Source organism: Lactuca saligna, chromosome 3 (assembly GCF_052625555.1).
Source record: "Lactuca saligna cultivar CGN05327 chromosome 3, ASM5262555v1, whole genome shotgun sequence".
NCBI lineage: Eukaryota > Viridiplantae > Streptophyta > Magnoliopsida > Asterales > Asteraceae > Lactuca > Lactuca saligna.
Window position 1 is genome coordinate 10,362,388 of NC_136419.1, and position 15,912 is coordinate 10,378,299.

Here is a 15,912-nt window from a genome sequence, read left to right on the forward strand (position 1 = left end):
GTTGTGGATCTCGCATTCTTCTGTTATTAGCTTCATTTTTGAGGTAAAAAGCTCTCATCTTGACCTCTTGTTTGTTAGATCCCATTTTTGCAAACTCATGACAAGTCCAAATCCGATTATGACACCATTTTTGCACCAAAGGTGACCATATTCTTCCAGAAGATGAGATCTAAGCAAATAGAGATCAAGGTAGCAAATTTTTACCTCCAAATGGATGCTAACAACAGGTAGATGTTGTATCCAAATCCCTCTCATTGCTCCAATCTCTTCAACCTTCAAGTTTCCTTCCAAAAAGCACAATATTCACTCTCCAAGGCTCACACACACTCAAGAAAGCACCAAAATGCTGCTAGGGTTTCTCTTAGATAGATAAGATGATGAGGGAGGCCACAAATGATCCATAAGATCCTTAAATATGGTACAAATCTCTGAAAATTAGGGTTTTCCTTTATAGTATCTACTCATAGATTCGGGGCCTTCTGGCTCGTCGAGTAGGTTTTAAGTCCCGCATCCTCGTAAATGATCTTTACTCGACGAGTTGGATCTCCTCAACTCGTTGAGTTCCAACCTTAAACCCTAGAACTTTGAAAGTCATTCGATACCTGAAACGAGCGTTACAAATCTCCCCCACTTGAACTAGACTTTATCCTCAAAGTTTGCTGATGTAAACATATCCGGGTAGTGATCTCGCATCTCCTCATTGGGCTCCCATGTCCATTCGGAGCCTCTTCGGTGCTGCTATTGCACTGTTACTAACTTCACCTCCTTGTTCCGAAGAACCTTGGATTTCCTATCCAAAATCGCAACGGGCCTCTCAATGTAGTTCAGGCTCTCGTCCACCTAAATGTCATCCAAAAAACAATTGTGGAAGGTGTTGTGTATCTGACTAAGCTCGTCCGGTAGATCCAAGCAATACGCCACCTTGCCTACCCAGGCAGTGATCCTGAACGATCCAATATATTGAGGCCCTAGCTTGCCCCTATTCCAGAACTTGATGACACCTTTCCATGGTGACACTTTCATCATGACAAAATCTCCCACGTGAAACTCAAAATCCGACCGGCGCCGATCAGCATAGCTTTTCTGAAGGCTCTGTGCGACTCGTAGCTGGTCGCACACCTGATAAATCAACTCAGTCGTCTTGAGCACCACCTCAATGCTCCCTATGACCCGGTACCCTACCTTGCCCCAACAAATAAGGGTCCTAAACCTCCGACCATACAACATCTCGAACGGTGGTCGGTCGATACTGGCATGATAGCTATTATTATACGAAAACTCTGCTAGTGGGAGGTATGTATCCCAACTCCCTCCAAAATCCAACATGTATGCCTGAAGCATATCCTCAAGTGTCTGGATTTTCCTCTCACTCTGGACATTTGTATGGTGTAACATCACCCTCTGGCACGTATCACAATATTGTCCGCTTTGGGCCACTTGGCACGAGGACTTCCTAGGGGGTCACCCATCCTGGTACTACTCCCGCCCGAGCACGCTTAACTGCAAAGTTCTTATGGGATCTGCAGCCCTCACGGCTCTAAAACGCGTTGTGATAGGGAAGGTATCTACACCCCTTATAAGGAATGCTTAGTTCTCCTTCCCAACCGATGTAGGATCAGATCTAACCCACTTTCACCACCCATTATAGGGTTCGACGTCCCCGTCGAACACATCGACCCGTGCCCTGACTCTGATACCATTTGTAACGTCACCCTCTGGCACGTATCACAATATTGTCCGCTTTGGGCCACTCGGCACGGGGACTTCCCAGGGGGTCACCCATCCTGGTACTACTCCCGCCCGAGCACGCTTGACTGCAGAGTTCTTATGGGATCTGCTGCCCTCACGGCTCTAAAACGCGTTGTAATAGGGAAGGTATCCACACCCTTATAAGGAATGCTTAGTTCTCCTTCCCAGCCGATGTGGGATCAGATCTAACCCACTTTAACTGTGACATCCCCAAAATCACGACCAGAAAAGACCGATTTCATTTATGCTTTTTAAAATAATTTCAGAGTAAATCCTTTTGATTTAAAAGTGTTGCGGAATTTGTTCCCAAAACAAAACATGATAAAATAATATTTATCAAAGCATTTCATCAAGAGATGCATTTTCATTATATAATCAAAACTCAGGGTGTCATGTTCCGATACAGACCATAAAGCACAAACGATAACATTACAAGTCATTCAACAAATATATACACATACAGACTTGTAAACAAAACAACTCCATGATTCATCCATCTTACGCCCTTGCGCCACTTCCTGTAACACAAATAAAACTGAGTGGGTCAGGCTTGGGAGCCTGGTGAGCATATAGGGTTTTCATCCCACAATGTTATATCATATATTTATAAATATAGAACATTCAAACTTGTACAATTTCACCATATAAAGGCAACTCTTATCCCACCCCATCGATCCTCACAACGACACGATCTAAACTCTCGTATCTAAAATTTTCCTCTTTACCTAATCCCTACTCACGGATCTAAAACTAACCTTTTTCACCTGATCCATACTCACGGATCTAAAACTAACCTCCTGATCTGATCCATACTCCCGGATCAATAATTGTACCTAAACCATACTCCCGGAATAAGGACAATTAACTATACCCTAATTCTGATATGATCCATACTCCCGGATCAATAACTGTGCCCAATCCATACTCCCGGACTAGGGACAATTAACTTAGTCTTAATCCATACTCCCGGACTAATAATAAGTTTTATCTCTTTACCTGATCCATACTCCCGGATCTAAAACTAACCTCTTGGTCTAATCCATACTCGTTGAATAACTAGATCAACAACAACAACATCGGAACCTCTCATTTGTTTATCACGCATCAACTATCTACCCATGTTCTACACACATATTAGTAGATAAAAATATATATTTTTATACATAGTTTAAAACCTGTATAATATTCTCATTCAATACCTATTCCACATAATAGATGAGGCATACCCACATAACACGTATTTCATAGAGAATAAATCAGATCTGTGAGATAGAAGAAAGTGAATATACATTCACGCATATAACAACAAAATATACACATAACACGTATTTTATACTAAATACTTAATAATTATGTGTTAGAAGAAAGTAACCACACACTCACTTGATCAGAAGATGATCAGACAGCACTACGGCTTGTAGAAGTAGTAATCCTCAGCAGATCTAGAAGATCTTTACAAAAATCGAACTTCTCGCGGACAGAGCTTCGGCTCGGGAATCGCACTTCTCAGGATCTTCGGGGCTTCGAAACTTGCTTCGGGACTCGGGAATATTACTGGGGCTTCGGGGTACTTTTGGCACGCAAAACGATGCAAAACGGGAGAGAGAAGAGAGAAAAAGAGCAAAAGAACTCGGCAGCCTCGCATCCTATTTATAGGAGGCTGGAGCCTCGGAGTACATGGGGCGTACTGGTCCGAAATCGTCACTGCTTACGTCTCCGAAGTCCTCGAGTGCGAGTGTCAACATACCTCGGTGTATGCGGGGCGTACTTCGGATGAGTCCGATGACTCGTCCTCGGATAATACCGGAATTAAAGATTAAATTTAAATACAAATTATTTAATAAACTTCGGAAATTCATATCTTCTTCATACGAACTCCGTTTTCGACGTTCTTTATATCCACGCGAAGGTGAGACTACGCTCTAAAACTTTTGTTTAGACTCCGTAGGCTAATTTTGACTTTATTTCTATTATTTATTTTTAATGGGCCGGGACAGAAAATTTCGTTATAAATTCATAACTTCTTCGTTTGACGTCCGTTCTCGCCTAACTTTTTATCGCTTCGATACCAACAACGAGATCTTCGACTCTCGTTTAGATCACTAAGGCTAAATATCGCTCTAACGTAAATTTCACTTTTTACATCATTCAACGTTGCCGGTTCTGTCGCGAAACTTCGACAGGTCATAACTTCTTCGTTATAACTCGGATTTCGGCATTCTTTATATCTTCGGAAACCTCGTTTCAACTACTACAACATTATCCAATAATATCAAGTTTATTTTACACTTAAATTTTGACGCTTATTTTTTTATTCTTAATTAATCAAACCACATAATTAAGCAATTAAGCACAAAACACATAATACTCAAATAATACACTTCTATTATTTTAAAACGGGTTACAAAGGTTAACGAAGACTATTATATCATCATTAATGACAGGCCCAGAAACACAGGCGTTACAATTCTCTCCACCTTAGAATGATTCCGTCCCCGGAATCACACATCAACAAACAAATGCGGATAGCGACCCATGATGTCACTCTCCGTCTCCCAGGTGAGATTCGGCCCATTCGTGTGTTTCCATCGGACAAGCACTAACTCGACCATCTTGCGTCGCAACTTCTTAGTCTTTCGGTCAACGATTGCCTCTGGTTCTTCAATCAACCTTTTGTTCTCATCGATTCTCAACTCCGAAAGTGGAATCATGTCAGGAACTTCCCCCGTGAACTTCCGTAAATAACACACATGAAAAGTGTTATGAATTCTATTCAGTTCTTCTGGTAGTTCGAGCTTGTAAGCTTGGTTCCCACTCCTCTGAAGAACTTTAAACGGTCCAACAAACCATGGACTTAATTTTCCCCTTTTTCCAAATCTTATAAGTTTCTTCCACGGCGAGACTTTAAGCAAAACCGAATCCCCAACTTCAAAAGTCATCGGTCTTCGCTTTTTGTCAGCATAGCTCTTTTGACGATCCTGAGTTGCTAACATTCTTACCCTAATTATTTTCAACTTTTCAGCAGTTTGATGAACCATCTCCGGTCCCATAAACTGCTTTTCCCCAGCCTCAAGCCAACAAGATGGCGTACGATACTTTTTTCCATACAAAGCTTGGTAAGGTGCCATCTTAATGCTCGAGTGGAAACTATTATTGTAGGAAAATTCTACCAAAGGTAAATGTTCATCCCAGTTACCTTGGAATTCTAAGGTACATGCTCTTAGCATATCTTCAAGCGTTTGTATCGTTCGTTCGCTCTGGCCATCAGTCTGCGGATGGTAAGCTGTACTTAAACACAACTTGGTACCCATTTCCTCTTGTAGACTTTTCCAAAACCTCAAGGTGAAACGGCTATCACGATCCGATACAATCGTTAACGGAACACCGTGAAGCCTCACAATTTCCTTCACGTAAGAATTTGCAAGCTTCTCCATAGACCATTTCTCCTTGGCTGCTATGAAATGCGCACTCTTAGTGAATCGATCAACGACCACCCATATCATGTCGTGACCATTCTTTGTTCTGGGCAGTTTAGTGACAAAATCCATAACAATGTCTTCCCACTTACCCATAGGCACAGACAATGGTTCTAAACTCCCGTACAGTTTCTGATGTTGTGTCTTTACTCTTGCACAAGTCACACACTCAGCCACATACTTTGCAACATCAAGCTTCATCGTCGGCCACCAATAGTAGGGTTTTAGGTCCCTATACATTTTAGTGCTACCGGGATGAATCGAGTACATGGTTTTGTGAGCTTCTTCCATCAGAAGATCTCTGATTCCTCCTGTCTTAGGTATCCAAATCCGATCTTGGAACACCTTCAGTCCATGACTGTTTACACCGAACACCAACGTTTTGCCCAAACGTTCCTCCTTTCGGTCATTCTTCTCAGAAGCTTCACTTTGAGCTTTCTTTATACTTTCCAAAATAGTCGAGACTGATGGGTACCAAGTTGTGTTTAACCTACACTCCAATCTTGGTCACAGGCGACGATCTTCTGTTCCCCATGATTAGATTTATCCTTCCATGCTCCACATCCCTATTTCTTCTTAGTCCCTGCACATTAGAACAAATGTGGTAACCACAACCGGTATCAAGAACCCAAGAAATAGCATGAGATGAATAGTTAGATTTAATTGTGTATATACCTGCGAAAGACGGCTTGATCTTTCCTTCCTTGATGGCTTGCAGGTACTATGGGCAACTTCTCTTCTAATTCCCTATTTTGTGGCAATGGTGGCACTCTGCCTCCTTTGGGTTAGAAGTAGGCTTGGTGGGATCAACTTTTGTCCCACTAGATGAGGAACCATCTCGGGAATTTCCCTTGCAGTAGCTCTTAGACGGAGCCTTCCTCTTCTTGCCTCTTCCTTGCCCAATGACCAAAACAGGAGCAACGGGTGGATTGGGAGTAGGTGCAACGGACTTGTCCTTGAGATTGCTCTCAGCAACCCTAAGGAGACCTTGGAGCTTGCTTAGGGTGACCTCTTCCTTATTCATGTGGTAGGTCATCCTAAATTGATTGTAACACGGCGGTAAAGAGTGAAGCACCATGTCGATCGCCAAGTCTTCCCCAAAGTGAACATTTAACTTGCGAAGTCGATCGACATACCTTTGCATCTTTTGCAGGTGCACGGTAAGAGATTCTCCATGACCCATTTTGGCGGAAATCATGTTAGTGGAAATCTCCTAACGCTCTTGCCTCGCGTTTTGGTGGTATCTCTTTAACAAGTCTTAGTGCATTTCCTATGGATACATGTCCTCGTAGGACTTTTGGAATTCGGAGTTCATAGTGGCTATCATGATGCAATGAACCTTCGTTGCATCACGCTCATGAGTTTCAAAAGCTGTCATTTCAGCCGAAGTAGCGATTTCAGGGTTGATTTAATAATATATATATATATATATATATATATATATATATATATTAAACTTGTAATATAATAGTATAGGGTGTATTTTAAACATTTCAAAAATACTAGGTTTTTAATCTCCAATTTAAAATTTTCGAAATTTAATACCATTTAAATTAAAATTTTCAATATTAAAACTCTTGATTTAATAATTATCACAAATTAAACTATTAATTTAAATTATTAAATCATAAGGGATTATCTAAATCATGAGGATAATTACCATTTAAACAATTAACTTATCATAATCCCTTTTATCCCTCTAAATTTTGAAAATAATGGGATGGGATAATTCAAAATCTTTAATTACCATATTTAACCATTAAAAGATAATTACAAGATATGAGATTATCCAAATCCCTAAAATTTAGGATCTTAGCTTGGGGAAGGAGGCAAATCTCGAAATCTAAGGGTTTGCAAACCCTAGATTTCGAAATATTGGATTAAAAGGAAAGGATTCAAAAACCCTTTCAAGATTTTCGCAAATTAGGGTTAGGAAACCCTAATCTCGAAATCTATGGCCTCCTAGGGTTTATTGGCTATAAACACTAATTTTTCAAGTTCATACAATTGAATAATACTAATTGAAAACAAGTTAACCAAAGGCTCTGATACCACTGATGGGTTTTATATAAACAACCTATGTGTGCATGCAACCCTAGATTTGGATCTATGTTTTGCTATTAGATACACAACATTATGAACACAAGAATAAAACCCTAAAGAAAAATGTTATTTTCGAAATTAATATACAAGGTTAGATTACATACCCCTTGTTGTTATATTGCAATAACAACTTAAATCTTCAAACCCTAAGTGTTGAAAGCAAGCACTACAAGTGTAGTGCCTCTAATGGCTCACAAACACCACAAGCAATTGGAGAGGCTATAGAGAGAGAAGGGAGGAGGTGGAAATCGTCCTTGGGACTTCTTAGAAGCATGTACACGAATTCCCAATGCCTAGGGGTCTTTATATAGGGTTTAGATTAGGGTTTCAGTCCTTATCCTTATCCAGTTACTTGCCCACCAAGCAACCACAAGATAAGCCTTGAAAACCCTTATCTCTTGGACCTTGGACGATTTTAAGGATATCCTTATCCTTGAATTCGTCCATCCTTAAACAAGGATAACCATTTCCCTATTTTGCAACTATCACATAATTACAATTCAACCCCTCTAGTTTAATTAATTACACTTGATCACAAAATTAATTCCTAATTAATTATTGACCAATACTAATTAAACAAATATGATTTCTCCTTTAATATATTATTCTTATAACATATTAATAAATCATAATAACCTCTTTCTCTATTTATTTCTCCAATCAAGTTGCTTTGGTGAAGACAACCCAAAAGGACCATGCACAACCGGATCAAGTACTTGCCTAATATGGTTGCAGCCTTAGATACTATTCCAACATACACCTGGCCCTACTGGCCCCTACTAGAAGAATCCGAGGACTTAGGCTTTTTAGCCTGACCTACTGCTGTTTGTGCCTGATCAGGCTTTCGCTTGGTGCGGAAGTCCAACTCCATCTCCTGCTCACGGGCCTTCTCCACTAGGTCTGGCAATCGTGTCGTGTTCGGGTTGGCGTGTTGCGGGTTGGCGGGTCAAAATATGCCAACCCACACATGACCCATTTAAATATACAAGTCACGGGTTGGCGGGTTTGGAACATAAACTCATATATGACCCGCCAACCCATTTATTTATATGGGTTCACAGGTTGGCAGGTTCGTGGTTCAGATTTGGGTTCGTGGGTCAGATTCCATAAATAAAATTGACAATTAGACATGAATAAACTCTTGATGGTTGATGCAAACATATCCAAATTTTAGACACTTAACTACTTAAGTCTTAAACATCCAAATGAAAATTAAAAACATTCATAACATGTTCAAACTAAACATTAATACAAACATAGATAATACTTATTATATAATACTTATTAAATATTAATACTTGATACATAAGTATATTTAAAACTAATATATATATATATATATATATATATATATATATATATATATATATATTAAAAATATAAACGGGTTGGCGGGTCAACCCATTTATTTTTTTGAGAAACCTATATATTAACCGTTTAATAAACGGGTTGGTAGGTTGGCGGGTTGAAAAACTCAACCCAAACCCATTTATTTCGTGTCGTGTCGCCGGTCATGTCGAGAATTGTCAGCCCTAATCTCCACCATCTCATTCAGAGTTTTGCACCCTCTAAAACTCACAAACTCTCGGATATCATCCCTCAGCATGGAATGATACCTCGTCTGCCTGATATCCTTGTCTATAGCATACTGTGGGATCAAGAGTGCTCGAACCTGAAACTTGGTGGTGATCTCCGCCACAGTCTCGTTGGTTTGCTGTAGCTCATGAAACTCCCTCACTAGTCGTTGCACCTCGATAGGTGATGTGTGTAAACTGCACTAGTTTTAATCCTACTAACTTATATACAAAATAAACACACGAAAGGCAGTGTACTTATCGATTAGTAAGATAGTTCAAGCAAGTAGGGTATCGAACACAAGGAATGGTAAACAATTAAAATAAATGTTAATATTATATAAATAAAATAAGTAATGGAAATGGGGTTTTCTCTAGTTTTGCAAGACTAGAAACTTACGCAATCAAATAACGCTTAAACGAAGGAATTTAACAACTAAAGAGAACAGAAGATAACTAGATTCAATAATAAAAGAGACTTCTGTTCAGGTTTGACTAACTTATTTCTATGGTTGATTTTATAGCAAGTGCAATGGAATAATTTGTCATTGGCTACCGATTAATGTGATCAGGTGCATGTTCACTATTACTCATCCTTAGAAAACAAAATAATTCAAGCAGTGATCAGTTGATTAAACTAATACGTTTCCTAGTTTATTGATTCGGGTTAAATAAGACTAGTAATTTTGCTAATTAAATTACTAATTCAATTAACTTCTTGTGTGGTTGTTTGTCATACAAGCTCACACATTAACTTACCTATTTTCTAGTTAATCCCTAGGTTCATGTTCACTAATATTAGGCATATAATATTGTTTTCACATAAATTATATGAGATAAGCAATTAAGAGGATATTCATGCAACTTAATATACTTGATAATTAATAGAAAATATGTCAACACATAATGATCTTTAACAAGCTTAACCAAACAAATTTCACCAAATTAAATTAATCCAACCACAAAATCAAACCATACTCATAAATTCATCTACTCTAAACAGAAGTTATGAGTGGTTAGCTCATATCCACAACAAATAACAAACTAAAAATGAAATCTACTGATTGAAACATGGTTCATGCAAAAGATTAAGATAAAATTAATGTGTTATTGCCTTTGATCTTCTTCCAAATTGATATCTAAGTCGAAATCTCGAAAACCACAGCTCTAAGAACCCTTCTGGCCTCCAAAAATCATCCAAAGCTTCCCCAATTAATTTGGGTTCGAATAAGAAGCGTTTCTATATATAAATTTTGAAAACAGGTCCGATCGACAAGTTTGTGAACCAATTCGTCGAGTTGGTCATTAAAATCCTGTGTATGGCAAGTCAGCGTCAAGATCGCGAACTTTCTGATCAACTCGTCGAGTTGATGGCCAACTCATCGAGTCCATTTGGAATCAACATTTTTTCAAAACACGAAAGTCGTCCGAAATTGTGTCTAATTTTCAGAACATTTTTAATATCATCGATTAGAGTTACGATTCATGAGATATGGCCAAAACACTGACGAGGGGTCAAGCTATCCAACAACATTCTTCTTTCTTCAAAATCCAAGATCCAAGCTTCCAAACGCTAGTTCTGCTTCCTTTTCCATCCGAGCATGTCATTGTTGCTGAAAAATGAAATTCTAAACTAATTAAGAACCTTTTGTTCATTAAATAAGATAAAATCAACATAAAGTATTAAGATAATGCATGAATTTTATAACTAAATATGCTCATATCAATAGGTGGTGCAAACTCCAAATCAAATCGCCTAACAAACTCACGACAAGTCCAAATCCGAGCATGACACCATTTTTGCACCAAAAGTGACCATATTCTTCCATAAGATGAGATCTAAGCAAATAGAGATCAAGGTAGCAACTTTTTACCTCCACATGGATGCTAACAATAGGTAGATGTCGGATCCAAAGCCCCCTCCTCACTCCAATCTCTTCAACCTTTAAGTTTCCTTCCAAAAAGCACAAGATTTACTCTCCAAGGGTTACACACACTCAAGAAAGCACCACAACACGACTAGGTTTTCTCTCTGGATAGATAAGACGATGAGGGAGGCCACAAATGATCCATAACCGGACCAATCCCAACTTTTGCAAATTACAAGTAGCCCAACTCTTAATGGGCTGAAGGCCCATTTGTTCGCGCCATTATCATCCTAATAAAATCTGTAACCTCTCCCTGCTTGACTTCGGTGCATTTCCGGCAATGGGTTTCCGACGAAAAATCTCAGGTTTCGCCGTTTCACCATATTTGTCTCCATTTTCATGTTCACGTTCAGTTTGGCTTCGGATCATGTTTGAGTTCGAGGCTATTTCAGTATGCATTCCTATACTGTATAATCTTGTTTCTGGGTTGTAAGGTTAGTGGTTACATATATATGCACAACAAATTAACGTCATACGAGTATGATAATTGTATTGTCTTTGTAGGGGTGTTTGGAAATTGATATTTGTGAAGGATCATAATCAGATAATCATCCATTAACAGTTCTTAGATCTTACAATTAACTACTTTAGGGAAAATTTGTATTGATATGCATATTCAGAAAGCGAAATTTTTTATCTTTCCAACGATGAACAGCTGGAAATCTGTTGGCATGGGCACATTTGTAAAGATCCAAATCATTTTTGCCTGTGGATATTAGACATTCCCATACCACACCAGGACCACAATGTCGTCATCATATTCATATGTAAGTAATGTTCTACATTTCCAAGACTAAAAAGGGATAACTCAAGTCAAGATATGTGGCTGAGAATTCCCCCAATATATTACACTTTTCACCTTTTACTGAAAAAACAAATACGTAATAATAATATTAGCTCATCATCATCATCATCATCATCATCAAGTCTGCATTTTACATGGGGACACAGTAATATCCAAAATTAGTGCATCTTTTAAATAACGATTCGAATAATTTTTGGCCTAAACTAGTCAGATGTTCTCAATTTGCTAAAACTTCCCAAATCAACTCTGGATCATAAGAAGGCAAGCGAGCAAGAGAGCATCCTTCAAACTCCGACTCACCACCACCTACTGCCACCACCTTTGACTCGCCGGACCCTGAACACTGTGAACTCTCTCCCTTCCAAAACCCATCTTCAGACATACTTGTTGACGACATTAATTCATCCCCAACACAAGAAATCGAAGAAGAATATTCTATTTTCATATTTTTTTCTCTTTCTCTTTCTCTTTCATCATCCTCACTCTCGCTCTTCTTCTTGTTCTTGTTCTTCTTCCTGTTGGCTTTCTCTCTCCTTAATTTCTGACAAATGGCCTGAATCTTGGCATCAACCGCACTTTTAAGAGCATTTAACCTCTGCCCATCTCCGATTAACCCTAATTGACTCGGATCCTGGACATTTGGGAAATTCAATCGCGCATATTCACCTCGTAGCTTATATGCCGCCCGATCATAAGCATACGCCGCTGTTTCAGCTGTCTCGTACGTCCCCAACCAGATTCGCATTCTGTTTTGAGGTAGTCTGATCTCCGCCACCCATTTACCCCAATGCCTCTGCCTCACTCCTCTGTAAAGCTTCTTTTTGTATGGATTGATGGAATAATCTAAACGCCGTGGGTACCCGATTGGGATCGTTGTAGATAAATTCGACAGACTTTTTTTCCCGAAATTTTGCTCGGAGAATTTCTGGAGCAAATCTCTCTGTTTCAGGTAAACTGAGGACCCTAGTGGTCGATGAATTGAGTTCGAAGGCACAGATGATGAACAGTGAGTGAAGATTGAATCTAGGGTGTTGCTGCCATTTCCACCGCTTAAAATTAGATTAGAAAGAGATGACCCGATGTCATTATATTGACTATTTTGTTGCATGATGTGCAATTGATGTTACAGAGGAATAATCAAGAACAGAGTGAAAAAAAAAAAAAAAAAACAAAGGAAACAGGAGAATTGCTGGCTTCGATTCTCGATGGATTTACTAGTTTTAGATGTGAATCTAACAAAAGGGTTTTTGGAATCGAATTTCCTGCCAGAATAAGAAGAAGAATACTGGGAGCTTTTGACTCTTGTGGGAAAATGGAACGAAGGAAAAAGTCCAAGTTTGAAATCCCAAATCTCTGCTCATTTGGTTTCCTGTTGGTCTATTTATAGCTGCAAATGTTAAATATTATCGACGGTCCTTTTAGGGGAAATGACCATCTCGCCCTTGGTATACATGATTGCCATTCAAAACCCAAGAGGGTATTAGTGTCTATAGAAATACTGGATTTTTCATAACAAAAAGCCTATTTTTGTAAGATAATAAAAAAAGAATACTACATTTGTCGTTTTACAAGGTTAATAAGCCCTATATAATCTGTATTTGTTTATCATTTGTCTCTAACATAACATATCATGCAAACATCTTCTGTAATAGTTATTATGAGTTTGAGTCTTTGTAATCCTTGAGAAAAAAAGTTACTGACTTTACGAAATATGATGATCTCAAGGTCAAAAGCAAGGCGATCTTTTGGTTTACATTTTGAGTCTGAAATGGGCACCTTTTTAGTTGTGCAAAAAAGTTAACCTTTTGTCCCTTGTTAAATGTTAACTACTAATATTAAAAGGTCAATCAATCCGAAGAGTGCCACGCGTGTTTGTGGTCTCCATTTTGCTTTTATCATAGGGTGGTATGGGTCTTGTTCAGGAGAAATTTGCTTCCACTCCTTTTTTCATCCATCTTTTTTTTTTATATATATATAAAGCTGACGATATTAAATGTAAAGAATTGAAATTAGGGCTTCGATCAACGTACAAGTCTAAATGCTTGAGGTACAATTTAGCCCTGCATCATTTATAGATGATGATTCAGTCCTTTTGATGCAACGCGTACGTCGATTTATATGTGTTGTCGATTATCTTGTACGTCACATATGTTGGGTATATTTTTGAAGAAATTATATAAAATTATATAAAATAAGCAGATAAGTGATTTCGACAGAACACATGGTATTGGAGCTAAGTTTCAAAAGCTAAACCAAACCTTAAAGCATGGTATTGTTTAGCAAGTCATGTATTTTCAACACCCATGTTCATGTTCATGTTCATGGTTGCTAATAACCAATCATACCTTCAACTTTCACAAAAATGTTGAAACATGAGCTATTAAGAAGTTTGAAAATCAAACCTCTAAAGTCTTATTACTTTGATAGGTTTCCAAGAGGTATAAGAAGTTTGGCTTTTGTGACAAAACCTCGACGTGACAAAAAGATTAGACGATTCAATTCAAGTGCAATTGTTTTAAAATTGTGTTGTTCATGTGGTTGTAAATTGAACACGTTCTTATGAGTTGTTATTATATCTTTAAAAGGAATTTGTTTTTGTGCTTCTTTTAAATGTTAACCATTTTATACAATGTTTTTTTTTTTTTTTTTTTTTTTTTTTTTTTTTAGAGCAAAATGTCTTATAGCCTAGCGGTATTAAGGGTATCGAAAATGTGTCGTTCTTCTAAGTGGCAGAAGGTTTAAGTATCTTCATGGACACAAGTTTTAGCATTAAGAGTATGCTTAGTTGGTGTATGTTTTTGCTACTTTAAATAAAAAATGTTAATTTTTTGCAAGGACGTTTTAAATAAATTAGATAAATAAGATTGAAATATATAAGATACGAATAAATGAAATTAATAGAAGATGAAGATAAGCTACATTAAATTCAAAAAGTAGAGTGGGACATAGGGGATAGGGATGGGGTTTGGGTAGAGGTGGTCCATCTTCCATGTGAAATTCAAAAGTCAAACTATCCAACTTTTCCCTTTACACCTTTTTCCTTCCCATGCTTTCGTTTTCTTTTGCATGTGTATCTTTTATTTAATTTTGTATAATTTTAAGAGTAAATTATAGAAATGGATCTTATGGTTTAATTGGAGGTGTAGGTTGAGTTTTTTTTTTTTAAAAAAAACCAGAGGTTATGTTTATGTGGTTTTCAATCTTGTATCAATGGTTTTTCAAGCCAGCTTTCTTACATCTTGCACCAATGATTCTTCATGATAACTCATTAAAAAAAATCAAACATTAAGTCTGAGGGAAAATGACCAATATATCTATCATTTATTATTTTTATTAGGTGTGAGACTCATGTATTATATGAGTTTTATTAAAAAAAAATTTAATATGAAAATTTAACAATTTGAGAATTTTGAATTTATAAGAAAAATGAAAAAAAAAATTTAATTATTAAAATTAATGAGACTTTAATACATTTAATACATTATATATATAAATCATTTCTATTAAATACCTTACATATATATTATCTTACATATTAAATGTGGAATTTTAATCTAATAAAATAAAAAATACAATAAAATGATAAGTGGAAAATAGAAAATTCAAAAATTTTAGAAAATAACATGTGTCTAAATGAAGGAGAAAAGGACAAGTGATATTTTTTTTTTTTGATTTTTTAGTGAGGATGTTATTTTCTATTTCATAAACTGTAGATAACAAATTTAGTTGTGAGGTGTCGATTGTCATTATCATGTTTCGTTAATTTGTAACTTTATTACAAGGGCATTTATATTTCGAAACTGAGAATGTCTAGTCCTTTGTATTTTCTATTCGCTTTCATCTTTCCTATAAATAGGGAAGTATACTTGAGTAGATAAGAACTTTTTGCTGAGCTTATCATTGTAATCTTGTCTAAACACTTTGTACTCCATTGAAAGCTAATTTGAGCCAAAGAGATATTATTTACATCTTGTGCTCATCGATCATACTTTACTTTGATCTTATTATTCATTCTCGATTTCATTACAACTATATTTGGTATCACACAAATTTGATATGTTTTTTGATATTTTGCAAAAGTTTTGAGTCTTGTTCTAAATTTCAATTTTCCGCTCTTTTGCGTCATAAAATCATATTTGATTTTTGTTATGATTTGATTCTGCATTCTAGTTGCTAAATCGAGTGTTCGATTGGTGAATTACAAGTGTTTTAGCTATTTGATCTCATTTAAATTCAAGCTTTTCTCAAGAATTGTTTGTACATCAATGATGAACTTT

General features: G+C 37.1%; 1 protein-coding gene across 1 annotated transcript; it reads right to left on the minus strand.

Moving 5' to 3' along the window:
• Positions 1-11,561: 11,561 nt before the first annotated feature.
• On the minus strand, positions 11,562-12,983 carry LOC145034432 (Integrase-type DNA-binding superfamily protein). The gene has a single exon (XM_078982843.1). It carries the CDS (start codon positions 12,741-12,743, stop codon positions 11,853-11,855), a length of 891 nt encoding a protein of 296 aa, XP_078838969.1. The 5' UTR covers positions 12,744-12,983; the 3' UTR covers positions 11,562-11,852.
• Positions 12,984-15,912: the final 2,929 nt, after the last annotated feature.